Source organism: Ylistrum balloti, unplaced genomic scaffold, assembly GCF_031769215.1.
Source record: "Ylistrum balloti isolate Yb309-2 unplaced genomic scaffold, AGI_CSIRO_Ybal_v1 Utg370370, whole genome shotgun sequence".
In the NCBI taxonomy this organism is placed as follows: Eukaryota; Metazoa; Mollusca; class Bivalvia; order Pectinida; family Pectinidae; genus Ylistrum; species Ylistrum balloti.
The window spans coordinates 2,759,580-2,785,023 of NW_026782260.1; the positions used below are offsets into that span (position 1 = coordinate 2,759,580).

Sequence of the window (25,444 nt, forward strand, 5' to 3'; positions counted from 1 at the left end):
ATGTACTTACGGACGAGAGACAGGTCTATTAGGGATCGGAGGTGTTGTGCAGGACCAATTGTAAAACTTAATGTGTACTTACAGACGAGAGCAGGTCTATAAGGGGTCAGAGGAGTCATTCAGGACCAATTGTAAAGCTTAATGTGTACTTACGGACAAGAGACAGGTCTATAAGGGATCCGAGGAGTCGTGCAGGACCAATTGTAAAGCTTAATGTGCACTTACAGATGAGAGACAGGTCTATAAGTGATCGGAGGAGTCATACAGGACCAATTGTAAAGCTTAATGTGTACTTACGGACAAGAGACAGGTCTATAAGGGATCGGAGGAGTTGTACAGGACCAATTGTAAAGTTTACTGTGTACTTACGGACGAGAGACAGATCTATAAGGGGTCAGAGGAGTCGTGCAGGACCAATTGTAAAACTTAATGTGTTCTTACGGACGAGAGATAGGTCTATAAGTGATCGAAGGTGTCATACAGGACCAATTGTAAAACTTAATGTGTACTTACGGAAGAGTGACAGGTTTATAAGGGATTGGAGGAGTTGTGCAGGACCAATTGTAAAACTTACTGTGTACGTACAAGACCAATTATAAAAACTTAATGTGTACTTACGGACGAGAGACAGGTCTATTAGGGATCGGAGGAGTTGCACAGGACCAATTGATACTGCCATCAAAGTCACATCTGATATGGCTGTTCTAAGAACTGTGTTCTGTATTCCATCCCGGAGCAATTCTTTCAGACTTCCTTCCTCATGCCAAAGTGATGTAAAATCTAAAGGGTCATCTCCATCTTGAAATTCACTTCTGGCTAGAAAAGGTCTCCAGAAAGTGTTACAAATGATCAAATGTTTTTCATTGGCTTCAATTAAATCAGATCGAGTTCGAGAAAGTGACACATCAAATTCAACATTACTATTATCAAACGTTCGACAGAAGTCTGGTTTTGAGAACGTATGGATGTGATATGATTTACAATAACACATGGATCCATCTTCTCTTTTTCCATTCATTATTCTCCCTCTTACTTTCTTGTTTTTACCATCAGTGAGACTTGTAAATCCCTTTGACTTGGACTCATTGTCCCCGTTGTGTGAGTTGGTAACAAAACTTCTGTCTTCACTTGCTGTCGGCCTGTTTAAAGACTTTCCCACTGACAAATTACTTATATGATGCCTGAAACTGCTGATTGATTCTGATGAAGTCCCTTCTCCAGCAATGTAATTGGAAGAGACTGAGCTCCTCTGATCAGGGAGACCAGAGTTATTGGTTTGTGACTCTGCATACTTAACGTGTGGCTGATACACTGTGTAATGACCTTGACCTGTAGCTACTACATGGACTGAAGAGAAAAAGTCTTCATGAGTACCAGTCATGTTGGGCTTTCTCTGAAAAACACATGACTTACTGAAGTCATCATTACCAAGACGGCTAGGCAAGTGTCTGGCATGGTGCGAGCGAAATTCTGTTTCTTCTATTGTATTAGGTTGAAAACTTATCATTATATATATAAGCTGATGGGTTCATGTGTGCATCAGGGTGGGATGGATGGTCTAAGCCAGTACATGTAATGCATTATTCATTTTACTAAATATTTTGAACATTTCTCATCAACAATCATGTCTAAATTATACTGTCTTCTTCACTTAAATCTAAAACACATGATCATATACAATGATAGCACATAATTATTCTATAAGAGTTTGTGGGGTGTGATATTTCAACACCATAAGTACTTCAGGTCATGTGATAGGCTGATATTTTCACCTGTTTTCACAATTGTTTATGCAGGCAGTGAAGTTGGAAGTCAGGTTCTGGCTCATAGCAGTGAATAAATCAGGGGAAAGCTCTCACGTGCAAAGTCCCTGACATTCTGAGAAAGGTAATGATAAACATTGGTGCACTGCCATTAAGTAAAGTGAATCACACAGATTTTGTAGTATATGTTGATGTCATATATCCCATTTAAAGTTATACCTATGTGATGGTTTGCTAAAATCGCTGCCCTATTATATGTATCTGATATGTATCGTCAGCAGAACAGGACGGCAGAGGTAGAGGTGATGGCGCTCTGACACATTAATGATATGTCACAACAGGAAATAACCTGTGAAGAAAGTAAATACGGTTAGTTTCCTTATTAAATTATACAACAGATAATGCACAAATGTAGTATACTTCCTCTAAAGAACTGAAAAGATTAAACCCAAGTGCATGTTTGACAGTAAGGAAGATTAAAGCTTGGTAAGAACTTGGTTCTCATGTTCCGTATAATGATGGTAAGTTGAAATTTATCTATGAAGAAGAAGTAGTATACAGAAAAAAAGACATACATTTGTTTATCTAGTTAAGTCCATATACACTGAAATTTTTAGAGAACATTTGAGGAATCAGACATATCAACAACTTAACTGTTAATGGTTTTAAGGTAATTATTGTACAGTTTGCAAAATATTGCTGTTGTATCTCACTAATAAATTGCTTTGTTTCTTGTATTTATCTTAATCTCACCACCCCTCCCAAATACAACTTGTGAAATAAATCTCCATGCATGTACAGTTAAATTCCAGAATATACAAACTTGTAATTTTAATTGTAATAAAATTTTCTTGAAAGCAATCACAAAAATGAAAATAATTCTGTTTATGAAATTGTTAACATAAGCAAAAGTCAAGAGTTCTGAACTGTCATACGAGTTTTCTCTCTTCGGAGAGTTCTATGCCCCCATGGTGTTTATTAGAATAAATATGATATGTTGTAAGTTGCTGATATGAATTTGAATGTTGGTTTTCTTATAGAACAAACATTAAAAATAATTATTTGTCTTTCAAAATTTTTAACTTAGCTGTTTGGGAATTTCGTAAAATAAATCTGGTTTGCTTTTGAAATCTAAAGAAAAATTTTTCTTTTTTAAAAATTGTATTTCCGAGTTTGAGTGTCTAGATAAAATTGTACTGAAAGTTTCAGGAATTTATAATGGTTTTCTAAAGAAATCCTTTGTTAGCAACCAAATCCATTATCTCATAAAAAAAAAAAAAAAAACCACACACACACGAGGCCCACAGGCCTTAACAGTCACCTGAGTTACAATACTTCTTGTTTCATGTCATAGAATTATTTTACTGAAAAAGTCAGATAATTTTAACAACATTGTACACCTTGTAAACATTGTATAACATTAACTACTGTTCCATGCTAAGGCTTCTAACCAAGTTTGAATTAAAAGAAATTACTCATTATTTTAATTTTCCTATATAAGCTCTTCCATCCAGAACAGTAGAACATCTTTGAAATTTCAGTCAATTTGATCAATTTTTGGCCCTGCCCATCAGCCCCTGGGGCTCAGTTAAGGTCAAGATGTGCATCTCATCAAACTGACAGCTTACACTAATAATTCTAACCATATTTCAATACAAAATAAACAAATTATATCCAAAAATGTAATTTTCCTATATAAACTATAGTAAACTTTACCCCCTCCCCAGGGAGAATTGTGAGACCTTGGAGTCAAGAAATTTACAATTTTGGTAAAGCATCTGAATGTCTTTCCATCCATAAAGAGATTTTGATTATACCATAGCTGGGTATTGAGAAGAGTTTTGAAATTTCACTCAATGTGACCCTTTTTGGCCCCATGAACCCATCAGCCCCTGGGGGACAGCCAGGGTCAATATATGCATATCCTCACAAATGTCATCCTCAACAAAAATTTTCATGTTTTAAACTTTAAACTTTAAATTGCACTTTCACAACAACTGACAGGGCTCTCGATATCGGCCCCATTCCCGATGCAAAATAGTATCTTTTTTTCCCAATTTAGACCCCAAGTTTTCCAAATTCTAAGGAAAACACCATTATTTTTCCCAATTCAAAGGGCCCCGGGCCCCAGTCCCAAAATGGGGTGTGAGAGCCCTGACTGACCAAGACAATTGTATGTTGTAAAATCCATGTAATTTTGTAAACAAAAACAATCAGGTGTATGTCGCCTGATTTACTTATACAATACAATAACTCATACAGTGTAATTCAATACCTGTCTTTCGTGTTAGGCATTTCCCACCTTAGTTTCATGATTCATTTCAACCTTCAGAAATTTTGTTAGCTTTATAACCTACTTCTGGTCTACAGTAAACACCTGTTTATTTCATGTGCTTAACATGCTTAATTCAAGATTTTTACAGTATCTTTACATCTCAGATATAGTTTCAGCTTATAGTATATGGACATCTTAAAACAATTCTAATATATTAAAAGCATGACACACAGTTACAACTGAATCTTGACTGAAAGAACCTCTAAGGTACTGACTATCCTTTAACACTACCACAAGATCTCAGAAAGTTTTTTTTCCAACTTTAGAATATTCTGGATTTGAAATAAAAGAAATTTACAATTGATATTACATAAAATCTTCATTATTTTCGTCATTACAGCATCTCTTCACTGCAGAATAATGCATTTATAAATGAAATTTCCCCTCTGCCAACTACCGGTATCAATTGCCCAGAACAGAAATGCCTAGGGCTATGTATTAAAACAAAATTATAAAATCATGCGACTGCAGTGACTAAAATTTAAGAAATTTTGCATTCTTGATCTAACTCAATAACTAATATTTTATATATACAGTGCAAAAGTTAAAAGAAAGGTGTTTCATCATAATTTAATTTTCACTTCTTGAATAAGATTATCAAATTGGCATTTTAACAAAGGGAAAATAGATAAAGAGTGAGTGTACGTTATTTCACACAGTTTTGGTACACATTTATATACATTTCTATCGTATTTATTTTGAAACATAAAGATTGTTAGACATGGTAAGATGTACAAACACCCCATAATAAGCAAGTATGTCACCTGGTATGCACACACATATTACTGTGCATGGTTGTTGTTGTCAACTGGTGTTTATTTCCTGGTTAAAGATGAGAGGGAACATATAATTTTGCACACCCATCTAGTCTCCTTATTTTTGTTGTTGCTAAGCATGATTTTCAAATGTCGTATACAAAAAATCCCAAAATTAGATTGTGCCAGACAACATAACTTTTAAAAATGTTAAAAAGCCAAATTATTCTGCTGAATTGAGAAATGTCATTTTACCGCCATTTTATTTTCATTTTTTGAATGTGAAAAAAAAATCTTTTAAAATTTATATTGATCTTGTTTTAGGTGATTATATGGTATCTATGCTGGTGAAAGCACATAAGGTTTAAATGACTCATTGACCTGTATTCTTTAAAAATGACTGCTACCTACCAAAGTAAATGTAAACAAGCAGACGACAATTCATTGGGGCCTCACTGTTATTAATTGTATTCCACAATTTCAAAACAGTTTCCAATATAATCTGATGACACAATGTTTCTCTTAATTTTTGGAAATGTATTAAATATTTAATAACCTGATGTCAATTTTTATTGACAAAAGATGTATAGGTATGGCATGTTTCATTGTCAAAATGGGGCTATTCAAAGTGCTATATTTAGAACAGAAAAAGCACAACTGAAATCTTTCCTAACTCGGCAAATAAAATGAAAAGCACACTCCACTGCTAGTTGAAGGAAAAAGACAAAAAAAAAAAAAAATAAAATAAAAATAATAGTAATTATTATCATTTAAAAAAAACCGCCAAGTGAGCGTACTCTAACATTCTCATGAGTCTGCTACCCTAACCCAGGGACGTATGATACAATATATATAGAACTAGGCCCATTAGGGCATTACGTTATTTTATGTATTATAACAGGAAGCTTTGTACTTATTATATACGATACATATTTCATTTGGAAGTGTCAGTCCATGAACGACATGTGTTACAAGCACACAGCAACATTTTGTGCGGATACCCATACCCTGTTTCATTTGACCCGATCTCAACATAAAAAACGTCTCGTGGGAACATGTGAAACGATAACAATATACTTTTACCTACTGACCGAGAAAAAAGTTATATTAGAAAGATTTATAAGAAATACACACACATACGACAAATTTATATCTTACCATATTTGCCGTGATAACTGTTGTATATGACATATCATCATGTGATACTGAACACTTAAGAAACCTTATGTAAATATCCCATCGAGGCATAAAAAAGATATCATTATTTGACAGATCAGTTGACCTGAAATCGACCTTCACCTCTCTTTTACTTCCGCTAAAGGGAGCGGCAAATGCATATAGTAATAAATAATGTTTGTAAAGCAGACGCCATAAATTTCATCTCTGATATAGTGAAATAGCAAATTCGTTTTACGGTATTCAACATCTATTTATTATCACTGAATTTTATTATCCGTTTGATTAATGCAGTAATTAACTGGAGTCACCACAAATAATCCGGTTCCCTTCTGTAACTTTATGTGACTTCCTCTTCACAAAGTTTATGGTTGAACGAGAAAGTCCAGGGATAAAAATCTGGAGTTTGTTATGTGCTACGTAATGTCCTACTTTGATTGATCATCAATGACCATTCCAAAACAAGCACATGTCAACAAAAATGTGTGTCTTGCTGAAAGAGCCACGCCAAAGTCGTAAGTATTGGTAACGACGTGTCTAGTAATTAGCAGGTCATGTGGCAGGTTGGAAATCCGAACATCATTGGATTTGAGAGGATGCACTGGAAATTCAACGCATCCTGTCATTCTAGAGAATTTTATTTTTTTTAACTGACCAAGTCATGTGTTTTAAATTATAAGTGCAAACCAAGTATTCCAGTATTTGTTTTCTAATTTAAGAATCCATGCACTGCCTAGACAGTAGAAATCCATTTACAGGTACTGTAGCACCGGAAAATCTGGGTAAGGAGACAAATTTGACTCTAAGTATATGGCAAATGTAAACATCCAGGTGAGGTCTGATCACATTTCTTATATGCATATCGAAAAAAATGGATGACGAATCATGTAAGTCAGTTAAATGAATGTTTTTGTCATATTTACTAAATTTCTGACATTTCAAAGATATTCATCGTTACATATTTTCAATATCTATGTACATTTGCTATTTAGTAACAAGCTTTAAATATAGCAAGTCCATCCAATATGATGTCATTCACTCATTCACTCTGCAGATAAGCATCCCTTTGATGCAGATTTGGGACACAGGTGTGCTTTCAGCATAATATTTCTATGCAAAAAAGATTATAACCCACAATGAATGTGAAATTCTGTGGTGGAAGCACGTGAAATATGAGGTGTTTTTATCATGAATTAAGGAAATTTTATGACTTACCTTCAGAACATGTGAATAAAGGAATGCATGTACCCAGGGACATATATGACATATACGTCCCTGATGTACCAAAAATTACAATGATAAAATTCAACCAACTCACCGCAAATAGTGTCGTATGACAAAAACATTTGTTTGACCAACTCGCTAGATTTGTCATCCATTTCAATGATATGCACGATGCCATGATTGCAACTAGCTAGGACTTGTTTGTTTACATTTGCTCTATATAGATATAATGAGATTTGCCGGTGCTCCAGTACCTGTTATAGTGTGATATGTTCCTTATGGTTCATGACAGTGGTCACTGGAGATTTCAAACCAGTATACTCACTCTAAACTGGGTGTGACAATTTTCTTTTAAACTGCATATTTTACACTTATATGCATCTATATAGTTCTGGGATATAACATGTAGCTATATCAAAGCAAATACTGCTATAGTGACTAGGATACTTTATAGAATAATAAAATGATACAGTAAACATTTCGAAACCAACCAGCTACACTACTATTTAACACTTTAAAAAGTTGTGGGCGAATGCAAACTCCAACATGTAAAATTTACCACATGACCCCTCTTGCCAAATTTTTTAACTCCTGGGTTGCTACAATGGCAATAACACACCTGAAGGCGATAGTCACACTACCTATACATCTGCTCTTACTGTACATGAACCTGTCATGTAACTGCAGACATGCACTAGCTGCTTCACATACACTGACTGTCCACATTGACAATTCATAAGCTGCTGATACACTGGTAGATAGACAGGCACTCACCATACTGCAAAAACTCCCTTTCAGCTGTTGGTGCTCTTTTAATGCCCTTTGTGGTCATCTCTGTTGTGTGATAGACTAATGCTGGTGTTGAGTGAGCAAAGAAACACTTATTCAGGAACTAACCTTATTCAGAGAATTCGCTAAAGCTACTTACTATGAAGACATTGTTGTTTATCTTAACTGTCTTTACAAAAGAGTAGGACTGTTCATGTGTGTCGGCCAATTGCAACTTATAGTTGTACGTAATTTCCTTCCAATCTGTCAATCAGTATAGCAGTTATTGGTAACACCCCTGGTTTTTAACTAATTGGTACTTGGGGTCTGTGTTTTAACTTTGTATTGCTTGTCATCCACCCTCTTGAATCCAAAGATATTCACTTCCTTATAAATGCCATTAACAAGATACATTCAATACTTCATGACTTTCTGAGTTCATATGTCAGACATGTATCGTAAAGTAAGTGTTTGGTCTGATAACGATGCTTTTCAATTTTCGATGAGATAAAAGATTAATTTAATGAGATAAAAGATTAAGATTTGAAATTTCCGTTTTATATGTCAAAGCCTAACAATCATATCCATGGACACACATATATTTTGATTGTGTTTTCATCATTTCCAGTTTCACGATCATTGATTAGAAATCATCAACCCTTGTTTAAATTTATCATTTCTGTTTATTTCAGGTACACGAATGGATTTCAATGAATTACTGCCACATTTTCTAATTCATTGTTTATAAAATAGTACAAATGTAGAAGTGACAGACAAGAAAATGTAGAAGGAAAAAGTCATTCATTTTATACTGGAAAGTTAATTCTGATGGAGATAATATTAGTTGTGTTACAACCAAAACAAAACATTGGTAACCATGACTACCGGTCAAAATTTTACAATGTGTTGCTTCTTGATCACAAAACAACTACGGGAGATAAGAGTAAACCTACAAAGTACCTACCCACATTTCCACTCACCAACATGGGGGAGGAGCCTCGGGATGAAGTACTGGGTAATCTCTACAGACTGACTGGAGGGGAACATGGAGGCATTAAAGGTACACTATATTTATCTTAAGAATGAACTCCATGTAATTTCATTTTGCAAATGTATAATAGAAACATATTTACTTAACGTACATTTTGATAAGTAATAAAGGATGGTGTATATTTATAAGTTTTCATTTTATATGAGATATATATCAAGCGTACATGTATAGTATTTCAGAAATGAAAGTGGTTGAAATATCACACAGGGGATGTTGGTATGTGTAGTGCAGTTTGACGAGGCTTTTATCACTGGTTTGGGATGTGGCACTTTTATTCATTTTTGAAAGATTATTGCTGAATTGAGCAGGAAATTTTCAGGAGTCAATTGCAAATTTAGGATTTTTGTGTAAATATGATCATGTAACTTTTCAATTAGGAATGACTCCTATTATCATGGCCCCCAACAGCGTTAAACACTCTTTGTCTTGTTGAGTTTTGTTTTTATCAGTAAATTAAAATTGACATTTGTTTGATTATATCACATTTTGTCTTATTTTTTCTTATAATTTTAGGAGAAAGAGCTTTACTTATTCCATGGAACAGCAGAGATTTCCGTGCCTCCCTCTCCAGATTCTACTTGTTTTGTGTTCCAGTCAATTCAAGAGGTAGTGTAATCAATTATAGGAAATATATTTATATAAGTAGTTCTTTTGCTAAATTTATCTAGATTCTGTAGAAATCAATGAGTCAGATTTAGTAGTATTTATCCATGAAATATCACAACTCATATCAGCCTGTTAACAGGCTATTTATTGACCTGCTGGTGCTCAAACATAGCCAAGATATAACTACCGTTCATAGCAAAGTTACATTCAACTGAAAACAAGACCTACATAGGTCACACTGCTGAATTCAGATCACCAAGTCATCATTTTGTTTATACATTAAAAGGATGGATGAGAAATGTTATGGAATAATGAATGGTGTGTATATCAAGAGCAAGTTTTCACACGGAGATCTGAATGATCTGACCTCATCAATTTTTTCAAACAATTATATTATGAAAGAATATACCCTGACAGAGATGTTTGATGATATTTTTGATATCAGTTTTTGAACTTTGTTTATTTGTAGACAAGCTTAATAAGGCATTTGTAGAGAAGTCGCCTAATAGTCCTGGTTTTTTCTCCCTCGACACAATGGTGGAGACCCTCAACAATGGCATGACTAACTATCCTCCACCTACACAAACATTTATCTCCCAGCTGGAAAGGTCAGTGCTTAAAAACACCATCAGCCAGGTACTGGTCAGTGCAACGTTAAGTCCCTGTTCTAGGGATGTCAACAGATATTTGAATTTAAATAAAATGAACAATGATGATCATATATACTTTTATTCACATCACAGTTAATGTAGAATATCAAATACAGCCCCATGTGCTACGTCATTCTAAATATGATTACTAAGTGGTTTTTTTTTTGGTCAACATGAGACTTTTCAGAACCGATTTAAAATGAAATTTTGCAGAAACTTTTTCTGGACAATGATGAACCAAAAAGTGAATTATATGGTACCCACCCACAGGGGCCTGGGGGCGGGGCCAATAGTGGTCATATTTGATGCAAATTTTAAAAAAACTTCTCTACTCCCAGATATGGTAGAATCAAATGCTCTTCAGGGATGAAAGTGTTTATGGTGCTTTACCAAAATTGTATATTTCAAGGTCTCAGGGTCTCACATTCCCCTCCTTGGGAGGAGTTAAAGTTTACTGTATATTATTTAGGAAAATTGCATTTTTGAGCATAATTTCTTTTACTTTCCATTGCAAATATTTCAAACTTGGTTAGAATTATGATCAAAGTATGATAGTATGAGGGTATGCACATATGAATACGGGCTGACCCCCAGGGGTAGATGGATGGGACAAAAAAGAGTCAAAATGATTCAAAATTTAAAAAAATTTCTTACCAAGATATGGAAGAATCGAATGTGTTCATGGATGGATGGGATGGTGGGTGATCCCATGAAAATCCCCAGTTTACTTTTCTGTGGGACAGATTTGCTGACCTTGACATTGTTTTTGACATTATTTTTTGTATGAACTTGACATTGTTGTGGACATTATTCTTTGTATGACCTTAACATTGTTGTTGACATTATTCTTTGTATGACCTTGACATTTTTGTTGACATTATTCTTTGTATGACCTTGACATTGTTGTTGACATTATTCTTTGTATTGAATATATTGTTTTGCAATGTGTTTTGTCATTTGTGATATATTGTAGTCCGTATAGATAGGAGATCGACTGATTTGTTTTACAGTTTATGTATGAGAGCTACACGTATATAACTATAACTTTTAGCATACATCTGTTTTCTAATTTCACAGTTGGCTGAAGGAAAAACATTCCAGACCTGGAACTCTAGACATCCTTTTTCAAAATAGAGCTGATTATCGAATAAAATTTAGCATCAATAACCCTGCATTCCTTCCAAGTCGCCATGAAGTATCTCCAGAAGCTAACGGGATTATTAGTGACGATGCCCCAGATGACATACGGTTGACTGCCAATGAAGCCCTCGCTAAGGAACTAGCCATCGAGAAAAGTGACATTGTTGTAATAAATCCAATTTTTGGTTCAGCAATGCCATATAAAACAAATGTAAGTTTTTTTTCTCTCCTTGAGGAATTTTGATCACAAAATCAACATTTTGAGAATATTTCAGGTGACTTATTTCAGGGTGCAGTGGTCAAGGTCATCATTTCTATTTATAGAAAATTACAAACTCATTCTATCACAAGCTGTAGGTGGTTGAATTATTGTTAAAAACTGACTGAGTTGGTAATATTACAACATTGTAACAGATGATAACACATAATTGACCAGGACATTTCAAAAGTGGTGGATAGAGAGAACAGTCTTTTCAGGTGTCAGGACAAGGACACAATTTAGATACACATAACTGACTGGCACCGAACAGGGACAAGGGGGGCCCTACAGACTCCCACATATATGACCAGGTTACAAATAAAATATAGCCAGATCTACTTATGTAGTTCAGTCTGTACATTGTATGAAATTGTACCAACTTATCCTGTTTTCATTATAATGTCAGTGTCATCCTTATTTTCTACATTTAAGGTGAAGTGTACAGTTTCCAAAGTCCTGTTGATTAGATAAACATCTTGTATATTATTCATTCCAACTCATACGCTTCACCACTGATTTGTCTTATGAATGTGACATTGTTGCCAGTCAAATTTACTGATACTAGTTGTGATATGTGACTTTATTTTCACACATGTATTAACCAGCCCGAAATGTTTTATAATGTAAATATTGCTTAATTTTGTTACTGTATATAAAGCTGTATTTATCAATACATATTACTATGTATCGAGTTAATAAACTTCCAGTGTATTTTTTTGTATAGGTAAATAACTTTGTGAAGAACATGTACTGGCCATCAACACCCCCTGACTACGACCGTCGTCGGAGTAGTGATACTAGCTCTATTGAAGGGTAAGTACCACTTTGTGCAAGACGCTTTTTTTCTCTCATCAATAAATATTTCAAGAATGTTCATGTTTGGGTAGTTCACTTACGTAGCAGGTCACAAACAAAACATTGTCTTATTGAAATGCGTACTACTTATGTATAGCGTATGGAACATTCTCAGTGTAGAAATTAGTGATGTATGACTGCTGCACTAAGACACCAGAAAGGGAAAGGTCCACTGGTGCCTGGCAGTGTATACCATACCTACTTAGTAGTGAAAGTAGATCAGCTAAAATAAATATCTCTATGATTTATGTCAATGTAAAAATTTCTGGGAAGACAATCCGGAACTGAGGTTTCACCAAAAAGCAGATTTATTTTGATGTAAATGTTAAAATCATATTCTGTGCGGTAATACATGCATTGCATTGAAATTACACTGAAATGTTTTCATTTTCAATATCAAGTGTGGGAATCGGGACATTTCTCAGCAGTATGGATGACCAGTATCAACTTCATAAGTATGCTTCTGAAGGCAACTGTGATCTCATGTTGGAGCTGATCAACCGAGGGTTTCCTATCAACGACACAGACATCAAGTACCTCACTCCCTTACATTATGCAGCTGCGTAAGTCTCAAGTCATATGAACTTTACACATCTGAAGCAAATAAGCTTTACTGCATCATTATTTGCATAGAGCTACAGGTTGCTGGATGAATTTGGTAATGGTTATTGTATAAATGTATGGGATAGAATTCAGTGCAAAACTCGCATATAAATCAGGTTTACACCATATACATTTATCAACAATTCATGAATTTTAAGGTATATCATAGGATAGCAGTTCTGACTAATGGAACTCTCAAATTTCTAGTAGTGGTGGGTTACCTCCCCTTGCCTATTTGTTAAATTGCTTCAAAAAGCTAGAAGCAGTATTCCCAAGGAAGGCCTTGGCCTGTGATAAGATATATAGCCTAGGTACATAGAGTTATGCCTGAACGACCTGAAGTTGAGGTTTATAGTTTTCATTGAGTGTGTTAAGAGGAACAATGAATTAAAAGAATCAGAGATATTCCTTGTTCTACTCAACCCTAACCATTGATGAAATCACTTAAAATCTCATCATGCACCCTTATGCACCACTGTTGCCATGTGCTTTAAAATACAAACATTCTAAATCATTATGTATTTCCTTCGATGTTATTACTAGTTTGGTCACAGTGGAGCTCTCTAGTGTTCTGTATAAAGACAGAAGTGAATTTTTGTTTACACATGCACAAACTGGTAAAAGCTGCACTTGGATCATTTGGCCGCCTACACCAATCCAGTTCCATAATAATGTTCCGTACATGACTACAAGTACACGGCAGGCCAGCCTCCTACTTTCGCTACACAGCCTACTACTAACAAAATTATGGAAAACCCTGTCCTCTTAAACAACTGATATTTTCAACTTCTCCCCAACGCTGAACCAATTGGCCCTTTGTTTATTCTGGTTATTTTAGGGCTCCTGGTAAAAGTCAACAAATCAACAAAAATGAAAATTTCTGCCACTGATTTATCCTTTTATTTTGCAGACGTGGTCACAAGGATGCGGTCGAGGTATTACTGCGAGCAGGGGCAAATCCAAACTCTAGAACAGACAACAAGGCTACGGCACTACACCTAGCCACAATGTATGGAAATGTCCATGTGGCAGAGATCTTATTACGTCACCCAGATATCAATATGGTTGGTACAGCTTAGAGAAGTATAGGAAGTGTAATACTGTATTGTATGATGTGTAGTACTGTGTAAGAGGTAAGATGTAATAGAATATTATAAGAACATGGTGTAATACTGTATTGCAGGAGTGAGGTGTAATACTGTATTGTAGGAGTGAGGTGTAATACTGTATTATAGGAGTGAGGTGTAATACTGTATTATAGGAGTGAGGTGTAATACTGTATTGTAGGAGTGAGGTCTAATACTGTATTGTAAGAGTGAGGTGTAATACTGTATTATAGGAGTGAGGTGTAATACTGTATTATAGGATTGAGGTGTTATACTGTGTTGTGGGAGTAAGGTGTAATACTGTTATTGGAGTGAGGTGTAATACTGTATTATAGGAGTGAGGTGTAATACTGTGTTGTAGGAGATGTAATACTGTGTTGTAGGAGTGAGGTGTAATACTGTATTGTAGGAGTGAGGTGTAATACTGTATTATAAGAGTGAGGTGTTATACTGTATTGTAGGAGTGAGGTGTAATACTGTATTATAGGAGTGAGTTGTAATACTGTATTATAGGAATGAGGTGTAATACTGTGTTATAGGAGTGATGTGTAATACTGTATTATAAGAGTTAGGTGTAATACTGTATTATAGGAGTGAGGTGTAATACTGTTATAGGAGTGAGGTGAAATAGTGTATTGTAGGAGTGAGGTGTAATACTGTGTTGTAGGAGTGAGGTGTGATACTGTATTGTAGGAGTGAGGTGTAATACTGTGTTATAGGAGTGAGGTGTAATACTGTGTTATAGGAGGTGAAATACTGTATTAAAGGAGGTGTAATACTGTATTATAGGAGGTATAATACTGTATTATAGGAGTGAGGTGTAATACTGTTATAGGAGTGAGGTGAAATAGTGTATTGTAGGAGTGAGGTGTAATACTGTATTATAGGAGTGAGTTGTAATACTGTATCATAGAAATGAGGTGTAATACTGTGTTATAGGAGGTGAAATACTGTGTTATAGGAGTGAGGTGAAATACTGTATTATAGGAGTGAGGTGTAATACTGTATTATAAGAGTGAGATGTAATACTGTATTGTAGGAGTAAGGTGTAATACTGTATTATAGGAGTGAGGTGTAATACTGTGTTATAGGAGTGAGGTGAAATACTGTATTGTAGGAGTGAGGTGTAATACTGTAATATAGGAGTGAGGTGTAATACTGTATTGTAGGAGTGAGGTGAAATACTGTATTGTAGGAATGAGGTGTAATACTGTAATATAGGAGTGAGGTGTAATACTGTATTGTAGGAGTGAGGTGTAATACTGTAATATAGGAGTGAGGTGTAATACTGTATTGTAGGAGTGAGGTGTAATACTGTAATATAGGAGTGAGGTGTAATACTGTATTGTAGGAGTGAGGTGTAATACTGTAATATAGGAGTGAGGTGTAATACTGTATTGTAGGAGTGAGGTGTAATACTGTATTGTAGGAGTGAGGTGTAATACTGTATTGTAGGAGTGAGGTGTAATACTGTAATATAGGAGTGAGGTGTGATACTGTATTGTATGAGTGAGGTGTAATACTGTAGTATAGGATGTGTAATACTATATTGTAAGGGTAAGGTGTAATACTGTGTTATAGAGTGAGGTAACATTATACTTTTAATATTTCAACAGGACTTTCAGGACAGGCATGGTAAAACTGCCCTCAATTACTGTGAAGAGACACAGTACTGGGCACAGAAACGCATTGGGGAGCTTATCAGGGCTGCTTCAAAATCAAATGTAAGTTTTTAGATGCTGTGTGTATGTTAGACTTTCAGCATCTGTAAGGCTATTTACAACCTTGACCAAATTTTACATCACAAACAATGTACACCTATCTCTGTGGAAAGGATTTAAAATGTGATTTGTAACTAGTTCATGAAGTGGTTGTGTGATTTTATAAATACTTGTGTATAAAAGATAAATAGATAAAAAAAAAAAAAAATGTTGTTAAAATGTTTTGAATGACAGTTCTGTTCGACATCAAAAATATATATTGTTAGTATGAATATAATACATTCTTGTACCGAGTTTCACGTTGAAATTTGTAAAAATGGTTGAGTTGTGGAGAGATAAATTTTTCCAGATTGCAGACAGAGACATTAAACACATAAGTGTGTCTGGTTTCTAATCCTCATCACACACTATCATACACAAACAAGTTTAATTACAATCTCCGTGAGTTAAGTGTTCTTTCATGTCCTGCTATTACAGTGTGCTTCTGTAAAAATGTGTTATAAAAAATTAATGAAAACAATAATTAGAAGAAGCAAAGTACACTAAACTATGTTAGTATATACAGGAATTTTATGCTTATATACAATAATTAAGTACGGGAAGGAATTCTTTGATTTGTGGTATGTATTCAGTTTTAGATGGGAAAAGTATAGACTTAGTTTATTTGATGAAAATTTGTTAAATATTGTGAACTGACCAGTAACTATAGAAAATTTGTTTAATATTGTGAACTGACAATTAGCTTTAATTAAAATTTGTTTTATATTGTGAACTGACAATTAGCTGTAATTTTAAAATTTGTTTAATATTGTGAAATGACAATTAGCTTTAATTAAAATTTGTTAAGAAAATAATTTTGTGAAATGACAATTAGCTTTAATTAAAATTTGTTAAATAATAACTATTAAGAAAATTTGTTTAATATTGTGAAATGACAATTAGCTTTAATTAAAATTTGTTTAATATTGTGAACTGACCAGTAACTTTAAAGAAAATTTGTTTAATATTGTGAAATGACAATTAGCTTTAATTAAAATTTGTTTTATATTGTGAACTGACAATTAGCTGTAATTTTAAAATTTGTTTAATATTGTGAAATGACAATTATCTTTAATTAAAATTTGTTAAATATTGTGAACTGACCAGTAACTATTAAGAAAATTTGTTTAATATTGTGAAATGACAATTAGCTTTAAAGAAAATTTGTTTAATATTGTGAACTGACCAGTAACTTTAAAGAAAATTTGTTTAATATTGTGAAATGACAATTAGCTTTAATTAAAATTTGTTTAATATTGTGAACTGACCAGTAACTTTAAAGAAAATTTGTTTAATTTTTTGAACTCACCAGTTGTTTTAATTAAAATTTGTTTAATATTGTGAACTGACAATTAGCTTTATTAAAATTTGTTTAATATTGTGAACTGACCAGTAGCTTTAATGAGAATTGGTTTAACTTTGTGAGATGATGACACAATGATTTGTTTTCCAGACTCAGGAGATCGAGGTCAGCCTCACAGACAAAGTCGTAAAGAAGCTAAAACTAGTCAATGGTACAAACACTACTGTGAAGCAACTAAACCTGCAACTCTTCAGGGTAAGTCTTCCTGATTATGAACTTGAGGACACATTGACATTTACCACTCTATCCTGGAGTTTAGACTCCAGAAACAATTCTATCCTTGGTCTATGAGAGTCAGTTTGTTGGTATGAATTAATCTGTGTGAAATTTCTAGAGATGTTGTACTTATATAATCAATGCATCGTTTGTTTTCTCCACAGGAGTACAATATGTCTGATGAGGTTTTCTCTGAAATCTTCACGATTTGGATTTGTTCGAAAAGTTTAGGTAATACTTTTTTTCACTTTTAAATGCCTCATATGATGTATTTCTAGCAAACCCAACCCAAAGGGCCAAGTGAGCTTATTCTATGGCATGGCAATCATCTGTCTGTCTGGTGTCAACTTTTCCTGTTGAATGTCTTTTTTTCAATAATTAAAAGGTGAATTGTCATGATATTTGGCTGGTAGGTTGCAGGGATGAAGTCCAACAAATACTGTGAAAAGAAATCATCTTGACTCAGATTCAAGGTTACATAGGTGGAATTGGTTGTAACCTTAGAATGACTTCTTTTGATTAAGCAAAAGGACTAGAAACATGATGTTTGGCTAGTAAGTCTCTGTGATGAGGCCTGATAAAGTTTGTAAAAAAAAAATGACCTTGAACCATATTCTTTGTCACAGAGGTCAAATTGATCAAAACCTGTAAAAATTTCCTTCTGATAAACCCAAAGTCTGAGAATTGGAGCTGAGTGTAAAAAGCTAAAGTTTGTTGTGGAAATTAATTCAGCTTGATTGGATGTACTCACTTTGAATGCCAATGGTGCAAGGGTTGATGTGTTTGTTAGGAACATTGATTTTATTTTTACGAGCATTGAATACCAACCAAGTGATGCAGGCCCATCTGGCCTCTTGTTCATTGACTTGTTCATTTAACCTGAAGGGCCAGACTTATTTATTTAACCTGGAGGGTTAGACTGTTATTTATTTAACCTGATTGATCAGGCTGTTAGTTATTTAACCTTAAAGGTGAGACTGCCCAAAAGGGGATATTTGAAAATCCTACTCCTTTTGTAGGAATGATCAGATTTTGCCAGTATTTTGGTCTGAAGCATTCTTAGGTGAAAGTTTTGCATAAATGAGGGGTCTTGGCCTACTAGGGTGGGAGGGAGAGGGCCCAGTAGGGAAAATAGAGCAAATTCTTTAATAACTACTTCTGTAGGAATTATTTGATTATGACCATATTTGATCTGAAATATTCTTTGGTGAAGAGGACTCAGTTTTGCCAGGTGAGTAATGCAGGCTATATGTGCCTCCTGTTTATCATTGTAGAGCTTCAGCTGAGACAAGACCACTGTCCAATAATTGAGTTACAAGTGTGGAATAGAAATGTTAAGATGTTGACTGATGCCAATCCTGGTAGTGAGGTCCCCGAATTCAGATGGCGAAGGAATGCCAAGATTGGACTCAAAGAGGAAAAAGGGGTATTCTTGTTTCCATAAACTTCTGATAAAGGAAGTCATAGGGAAATAGTATAGCTGATGAGAGATACCAATTGTACTTTGATTTAGGTGGGGGGGAAAAATAAACTCATAAAATATTGCTTCCTAGTAATCTGAAACTTGTAACTTACAGAGATACCAACATTGTACTCTTGGGTTATCTAAAACTTTTGTGAAATTTGTAGAGAATTCCTGTGTTATTTGAAACTTTTGTGTAACTTGTACAGAATCCCTGTTTTATCTGGAAATGTTGTGAAATTTGTAGAGAATTCCTGTGTTATTTGAAACTTTTGTGTAACTTGTACAGAATTCCTGTGTTATCAGGAAATTTTGTAAAATTTGTAGAGCATTCCTGTGTTATCAGGAACTTTAGTGAAATTTGTACAGAATCCCTTGGTTATCTGAAACATTTGTGTTACATGTTTTCAAAGTCCTTTTGTGAGCATTCAAATTGAATCTGTTTGACTTAGTAAGAAACATTGATTGGTAAACTTTATGCTTGTTGTATGACATATCTGGGACATTTGTTGTAGGTGAAACATCCACAAGCAGTACATATCTTGTTTCATGAGGCATACAACAACTACATTCAGGCGCTTTACCCCTGTAAGGATCAGGATGTACTGACATTCGCCTCCATCCTCATCTATAAGGAACAGAAGGGAGAGTTTGACTCTGCTTCAGCAAAGAGTCATGTCACTAAGTATGTAATCCATGTTACTAAGTACAGTAAATCAGAGGTAACATTTGATACAGTAAATCAGAGGTAACATTTGATACAGTAGTACAGTAAATCAGAGGTAACATTTGATACAGTAAATCAGAGGTAACATTTGATACAGTAAATCAGAGGTAACATTTGATACAGTAAATCAGAGGTAACATTTGATACAGTAAATCAGAGGTAACATTTGATACAGTAAATCAGAGGTAACATTTGATACAGTAATACAGTAAATCAGAGGTAACATTTGATTCAGAGGTAACATTTGATACAGTATATCAGAGGTAACATTTGATACAGTAAATTTGATACAGTAAATCAGAGGTAACATTTGATACAGTAAATCAGAGGTAACATTTGATACAGTAAATCAGAGGTAACATTTGATACAGTAAATCAGAGGTAACATTTGATACAGTAAATCAGAGGTAACATTTGATACAGTAATATAGTAAATCAGAGGTAACATTTGATACAGTAATACAGTAAATCAGAGGTAACATTTGATACAGTAAATCAGAGGTAACATTTGATACAGTAAATCAGAGGTAACATTTGATATCCACAGTAAAAACCTACAGAAGTTGGTACCAGGACCAATGTTGAAGGTTAAAAGTAGCAACTGGGCATCAAGAATCCTGCACCATTACAAAGACTTCTGTCCTCACCTCGCAGACACGCCTGAAGTACGTCATGGTACACAAGAACAACGGGATCAGGTATGTTCAGGTTTTAATTTGAAACTAGTTGCCTTTTAGGAGGATTAAAAGAAATACCATTGATGATATCAGTCTTATCCCTTTTTCTAATGTCGACAATATGTTAAATAAAAATAAAGTACACAGTAATTTTGTTGACGAACAATATTCTGTGTATTGCTGTTTACAAATAAGATTTCTGTTCCTTATATGTAGTTGTGGGGAAGATTATTGAATAATAAACAAAGAGCTATTTTTGGGTTATTGTAGGGTTCTGTACATTGTATGTCGTTGTGGGAGGATAATTGTATGATAAACAAACACTTTAACTCTTTTATTTACTCCAAAGTGACAGCAGTCAATTTCGATGACTATCTAAAAAAAAGTCCCAAAAAAGAAGGTAAACAACAAGTTCTGATATAAAATTGTTAACATTTCAAAAAAAGAAAGGAATTAACAAAACAAAAGCAGAATTTTAAAAATTTTGACCTCCTGACCTTTTCATTTTGTTGTAAGGGGAGGCAACCTCATTTTGTTTACATAATTTGCAATATTTCAGGCACTGATGCGACAGTTTTTAGACTACTGTAGACATCTTACAGTTTACGGGTCAGCATTTTTCAGAGGGATGCTTCTGTCTAGTCAAGGAAAGGTAGGTCCTTCATAGTGTCAATCCATTGCACAAGAAAATATCTTCATTTGTCAGTAAACAAAAATTTTTCTTGTTGAACATTTCTTCATTCAATGATATTTACATTCAGGGTGTTGTATCTGTTTCAATCACTCAAATTTTGTAAGGAGGTTCCTCCATGGCACAAGGTCATCTATCATTACATCCATAGTACAATCAAGTTCAGTACTGTGAATTTAAAATGTCCCTATTCCAGGAAACCTGCAATAGTGGTAAAATCTTTATTTGAAGGACAGTGGAGTGGCATCAGTCTTCTGTCCGTCCATCAATTGATTGTCTCACAGTCTGGTATCAGTTTTCCATTTAAACAACTTATTCTTAATAACCATTAGAGCAAATGTCATGGTATTTAGCTGATGAAGCCCAACAAAGTTTGCGATAAGAAATGACCTTGACCCAAATTCAAGGCCACACGGGTCAAATTTGTGAAAACCTTTAAATGACTTCTTCTTATGAACCAAATGACGCAGAAGCATGATATTAGATTGACAGGTTTTTTAGGATGAAACCCAACAAAGTTTGCGAAAAGAAATGACCTTGATTCCTTTTCAAGGTCAAAAGGGTCAAATTTGTTAAAATCTTACATCAACTACTTCTGTCTAACTGAAAGGTGCAAAGGCATGGTATTTGGCTGATAGATTCCTTGGATTAATGCCTGACAAAATTTGCGAAAAAGAAATGACCTATATAAAGTTTACTGTAGTTTACATAGGAAAATTACGTATTTTAACATAATTTGTTTAATTTCTTTTGGAAATAGAACAAACTTTGTCAGGATTGTTAGGATAGGACAACAGTGTGATGCTAGACAAATATTAACCCTGGCTGACTCCCAGGAGTTGATGGTTGGGATCAAAAGGAGTTAGATTTACTGAAATTTTAAAAATCTTAATAACCAAATATGGTAGAATGTAATACTCTCATATAAAGTCATAAAATAGCAATTCTAATTTTCTCTTCTCTATTTTACACATTCATTCCAATTGGTTCCAGTTCGTGAGTTCACTCAGGTGAACGTTTAGGCCCCTGGGCCTCTTTTTACAACAATGGGTTTTAAGAATTTAAGTGGAATTTCATTAATTTTTGTAGGGAGGTCAAAACCAATCTGCTTGTCATATTGGTGTTAATGATGTCGGCATACACATCATCAACTCACAGACAGGGGTAAGTTATAACACAAAAATTGTCTCAATACTATAACAACTCACAGACAGGGGTACGTTACCACACAGAACTTCACAATACTATTACAACTCACAGACAGGGGTTACCACACAAAACTTCACAATAGTTACCACACAGAACTTCACAATACTATAACAACTCACAGACAGGGGTAAGTTACCACACAGAACTTCACAATACTATAACAACTCACAGACAGGGGTAAGTTACCACACAGAAGTCTTCACAATACTATAACAACTCACAGACAGAGATACATTACCACACAAATCTTTACAATACTGTAATAACTCACTCAATACTATGACAACTCACAGACAGGGGTACGTTACCACACAGAACTTCACAATACTACAACTCATAGACCGGGGTAAATTACCAAAGAAATGTTCTTGATACTATAGCAACTCACAGACATGGTTAAGTTACCACCCACCTCCCTAGTTATTACTCTGTACATGATGGACTTACATGATATGATATCTAACTGATATTACTGGTACATATTGTTTGTCCTTGCTTGTGCACATTCATTAACACAGAAACATTTACCTATCTTATGATACAGAGCATTTGTCTGGTGAAAGTCTACTTAGCGGTTACCACTATTAAACATTCCTAAAGATGGTTGGAATTATATTGAAGTCACACTGTTGATGTATTTATCTAACAATAGAATTAATAAAAAAAATAACTTAGTTATACAATATGTGCCTGATTTTTATTGTTTCTCATTTTCATTTAGGTTATGCTGCACAGCTTCAAGTATTCAGAGATCAAATGGAAACATGAGGATGGAAACTCATTAGAAATTATAGTGGTTAGATTGGAAACAAACGTAGACAAAAATCTCAGCCGTGAAGTGAAACTACGGACAAAGCAGGCAGGCTTGATTCATAACCTGATGGAAAAACTTAAACAAATGCATGCATTTAAAGACCGTTCTGTTAATCTGGTATATAGTCGAATGTCTACAGTGACATAGATCTGTCTGACCAGTGGAATTAGGACCGTTCTGTTAATCTGGTATATAGTTGAATATCTATGTTGACATAGATCTGTGTGACCAATGGAATTAGGACCTTTCTGTTAATCTGGTATAAAGTTGAATGTCTACAGTGACATAGATCTGTCTGACCAGTGGAAATAGGACCTTTCTGTTAGTCTGGTGCATAGTCGAATGTCTACAGTGAGGTAGATCTCTCTGACCAGTGGGACATTCCATAAGTATAGGTTTATTTCAGTGACAAACACCATAAAACTTAGCTGTCAGAAAAGGGATGGAAAATCAAAGAATGATTTTCTGGTCTTACCCTGGACACTAAGTGTCAACATATTGACTATTTTACTGGTGTAAGATGTCTGACACAAGGAATTACCCGGCAGACAGGAGGATGAAGGTGGTTGGGGTGGTGAGATGTCTCACACAAAAGATTAGACACGGGGATGTAGGTGGGTGGGGAGGTCAGATATCTCACATAAGGGATTAGATGGGCGGATGTAGATGAGTGGGGTGGTGAGATATCTCACACAAGGGATTAGACAGGAGGATGAAGGTGGTTGGGGTGGTGAAATGTCTCACACAAAGGATTAGACGGGGGGATGTAGGTGGGTGGGGTGGTGAGATGTCTCACACAAAAGATTAGACAGGGGGATGTAGGTGGGTGGGGTGGTGAGATGTCTCACACAAAGGATTAGACGGGGGGATGTAGGTGGGTGGGGTGATGAGATGTCTCACACAAGGGATTAGATGGGGGGATCCAGGTGGGGGGTGGGGGGATGGTTGCACTTTTTTATAGATGATTTCACCTGAACAATTGAAAGGTCAGGAACAGCAACAATGCATGCCTTAGAATGCCAGCAGGGTAAGATAATAAGCATTCAAAGCCTAGTTAGTGAGACAGGAAGATTTCAACCCTGGAGGGCAGATGACTATCTTTCCTCTTGGATGGAGATCCCACAGTCTCACCTTCAAGGGCTTTAACGATTCTATTTATCCATTATTTATTAAAAGATATACTGTATGAATTCCCATACTTCCTGGCCAGTTGTGGGTATGTTAGTCTAAAACTGAAGTGTGTGATCATACTTCCTGGCCAGCTGTAGGTATGTCAGTCTAAAACTGTAGTGTGTGATCATACTTCCTGGCCAGCTGTAGGTATGTCAGTCTAAAACTGTAGTGTGTGATCATACTTCCTGGCCAGCTGTAGGAATGTCAGTCTAAAACAGTAGTGTGCGATCATACTTCCTGGCCAGCTGTAGGTATGTTAGTCTAAAACAGTAGTGTGTGATCATACTTCCTGGCCAGCTGTAGGTATGTCAGTCTAAAACTGTAGTGTGTGATCATACTACAGTACTCTACAATAAATTTCTACTGTATTCTACAGTAAACCTCTGTTCTGTATTCTACAGTAAATCTCTGTCCTGTACTCTACAGTAAATATCCTGGCCAGCTGTACAGTAAACCTCTGTTCTTATTCTAAAACTGTAGTGTGCGATCATACTTCCTGGCCAGCTGTAGGTATGTCAGTCTAAAACTGTAGTGTGTGATCATACTACAGTACTCTACAACAATAAATTTCTACTGTATTCTACAGTAAATCTCTGTCCTGTATTCTACAGTAAATCTCTGTCCTGTATTCTACAGTAAACCTCTGTCCTGTACTCTACAGTAAATATCTGTACTGTATTCTACAATAAATCTCTGTTCTGTATTCTACAGTAAATCTCTGTTCTGTATTCTACAGTAAACCTCTGTACTGTATTCTACAGTAAATCTCTACTGTATTCTACAGTAAATCTCTGTCCTGTATTCTACAGTAAATCTCTGTACTGTATTCTACAGTAAATCTCTGTACTGTATTCTACAGTAAATCTCTGTCCTGTATTCTACAGTAAACCTCTGTTCTGTATTCTACAGTAAATCTCTGTACTGTATTCTACAGTAAATCTCTGTACTGTATTCTACAGTAAATCTCTGTCCTGTATTCTACAGTAAATCTCTACTGTATTCTACAGTAAATCTCTGTACTGTATTCTACAGTAAACCTCTGTACTGTATTCTACAGTAAA

General features: G+C 35.0%; 2 protein-coding genes across 3 annotated transcripts in view; one reads left to right on the plus strand and one right to left on the minus strand.

Moving 5' to 3' along the window:
* Positions 1-6,068, minus strand: part of LOC132553990 (ankyrin-3-like) — a 33,311-nt gene extending 27,243 nt beyond the window's left edge. Inside the window, exons 1-3 of one of the 2 annotated variants that reach the window (XM_060218286.1) lie at positions 6,012-6,068; positions 1,983-2,112; positions 619-1,393 (exon numbers count right to left, since the gene is read on the minus strand). In XM_060218286.1, coding sequence (XP_060074269.1) covers positions 619-1,381 — 763 coding nt within the window. In that variant the 5' untranslated portion in view covers positions 1,382-1,393; positions 1,983-2,112; positions 6,012-6,068. Of the gene's footprint in view, positions 1-618; positions 2,113-6,011 lie in introns of both variants that reach the window. The other variant, XM_060218285.1, reaches the window with a different exon arrangement.
* A 326-nt stretch (positions 6,069-6,394) lies between these two features.
* On the plus strand, positions 6,395-23,979 carry LOC132553983 (krev interaction trapped protein 1-like). Its single transcript, XM_060218275.1, has 17 exons — positions 6,395-6,544; positions 8,714-9,081; positions 9,586-9,678; positions 10,148-10,286; positions 11,406-11,679; positions 12,452-12,540; positions 12,984-13,145; positions 14,096-14,249; positions 15,908-16,015; positions 17,505-17,609; positions 17,795-17,861; positions 18,905-19,056; positions 19,608-19,777; positions 20,367-20,517; positions 21,056-21,148; positions 22,277-22,351; positions 23,118-23,979. Exons 2-17 carry the CDS (start codon positions 8,850-8,852, stop codon positions 23,355-23,357), a joined length of 2,304 nt encoding a protein of 767 aa, XP_060074258.1. The 5' UTR covers positions 6,395-6,544; positions 8,714-8,849; the 3' UTR covers positions 23,358-23,979.
* The last annotated feature ends 1,465 nt before the right edge of the window (positions 23,980-25,444 follow it).

Coding starts and splice junctions, on each gene's coding strand:
- LOC132553983 (XM_060218275.1), top strand. CDS start 8,850: ATGGAGATAATATTAGTTGTGTTACAACCAAAACAAAACATTGGTAAC. Junction 21,149..22,276: donor TTCTGTCTAGTCAAGGAAAG/GTAGGTCCTTCA, acceptor TAATTTTTGTAG/GGAGGTCAAAACCAATCTGC. Junction 22,352..23,117: donor TCATCAACTCACAGACAGGG/GTAAGTTATAAC, acceptor ATTTTCATTTAG/GTTATGCTGCACAGCTTCAA.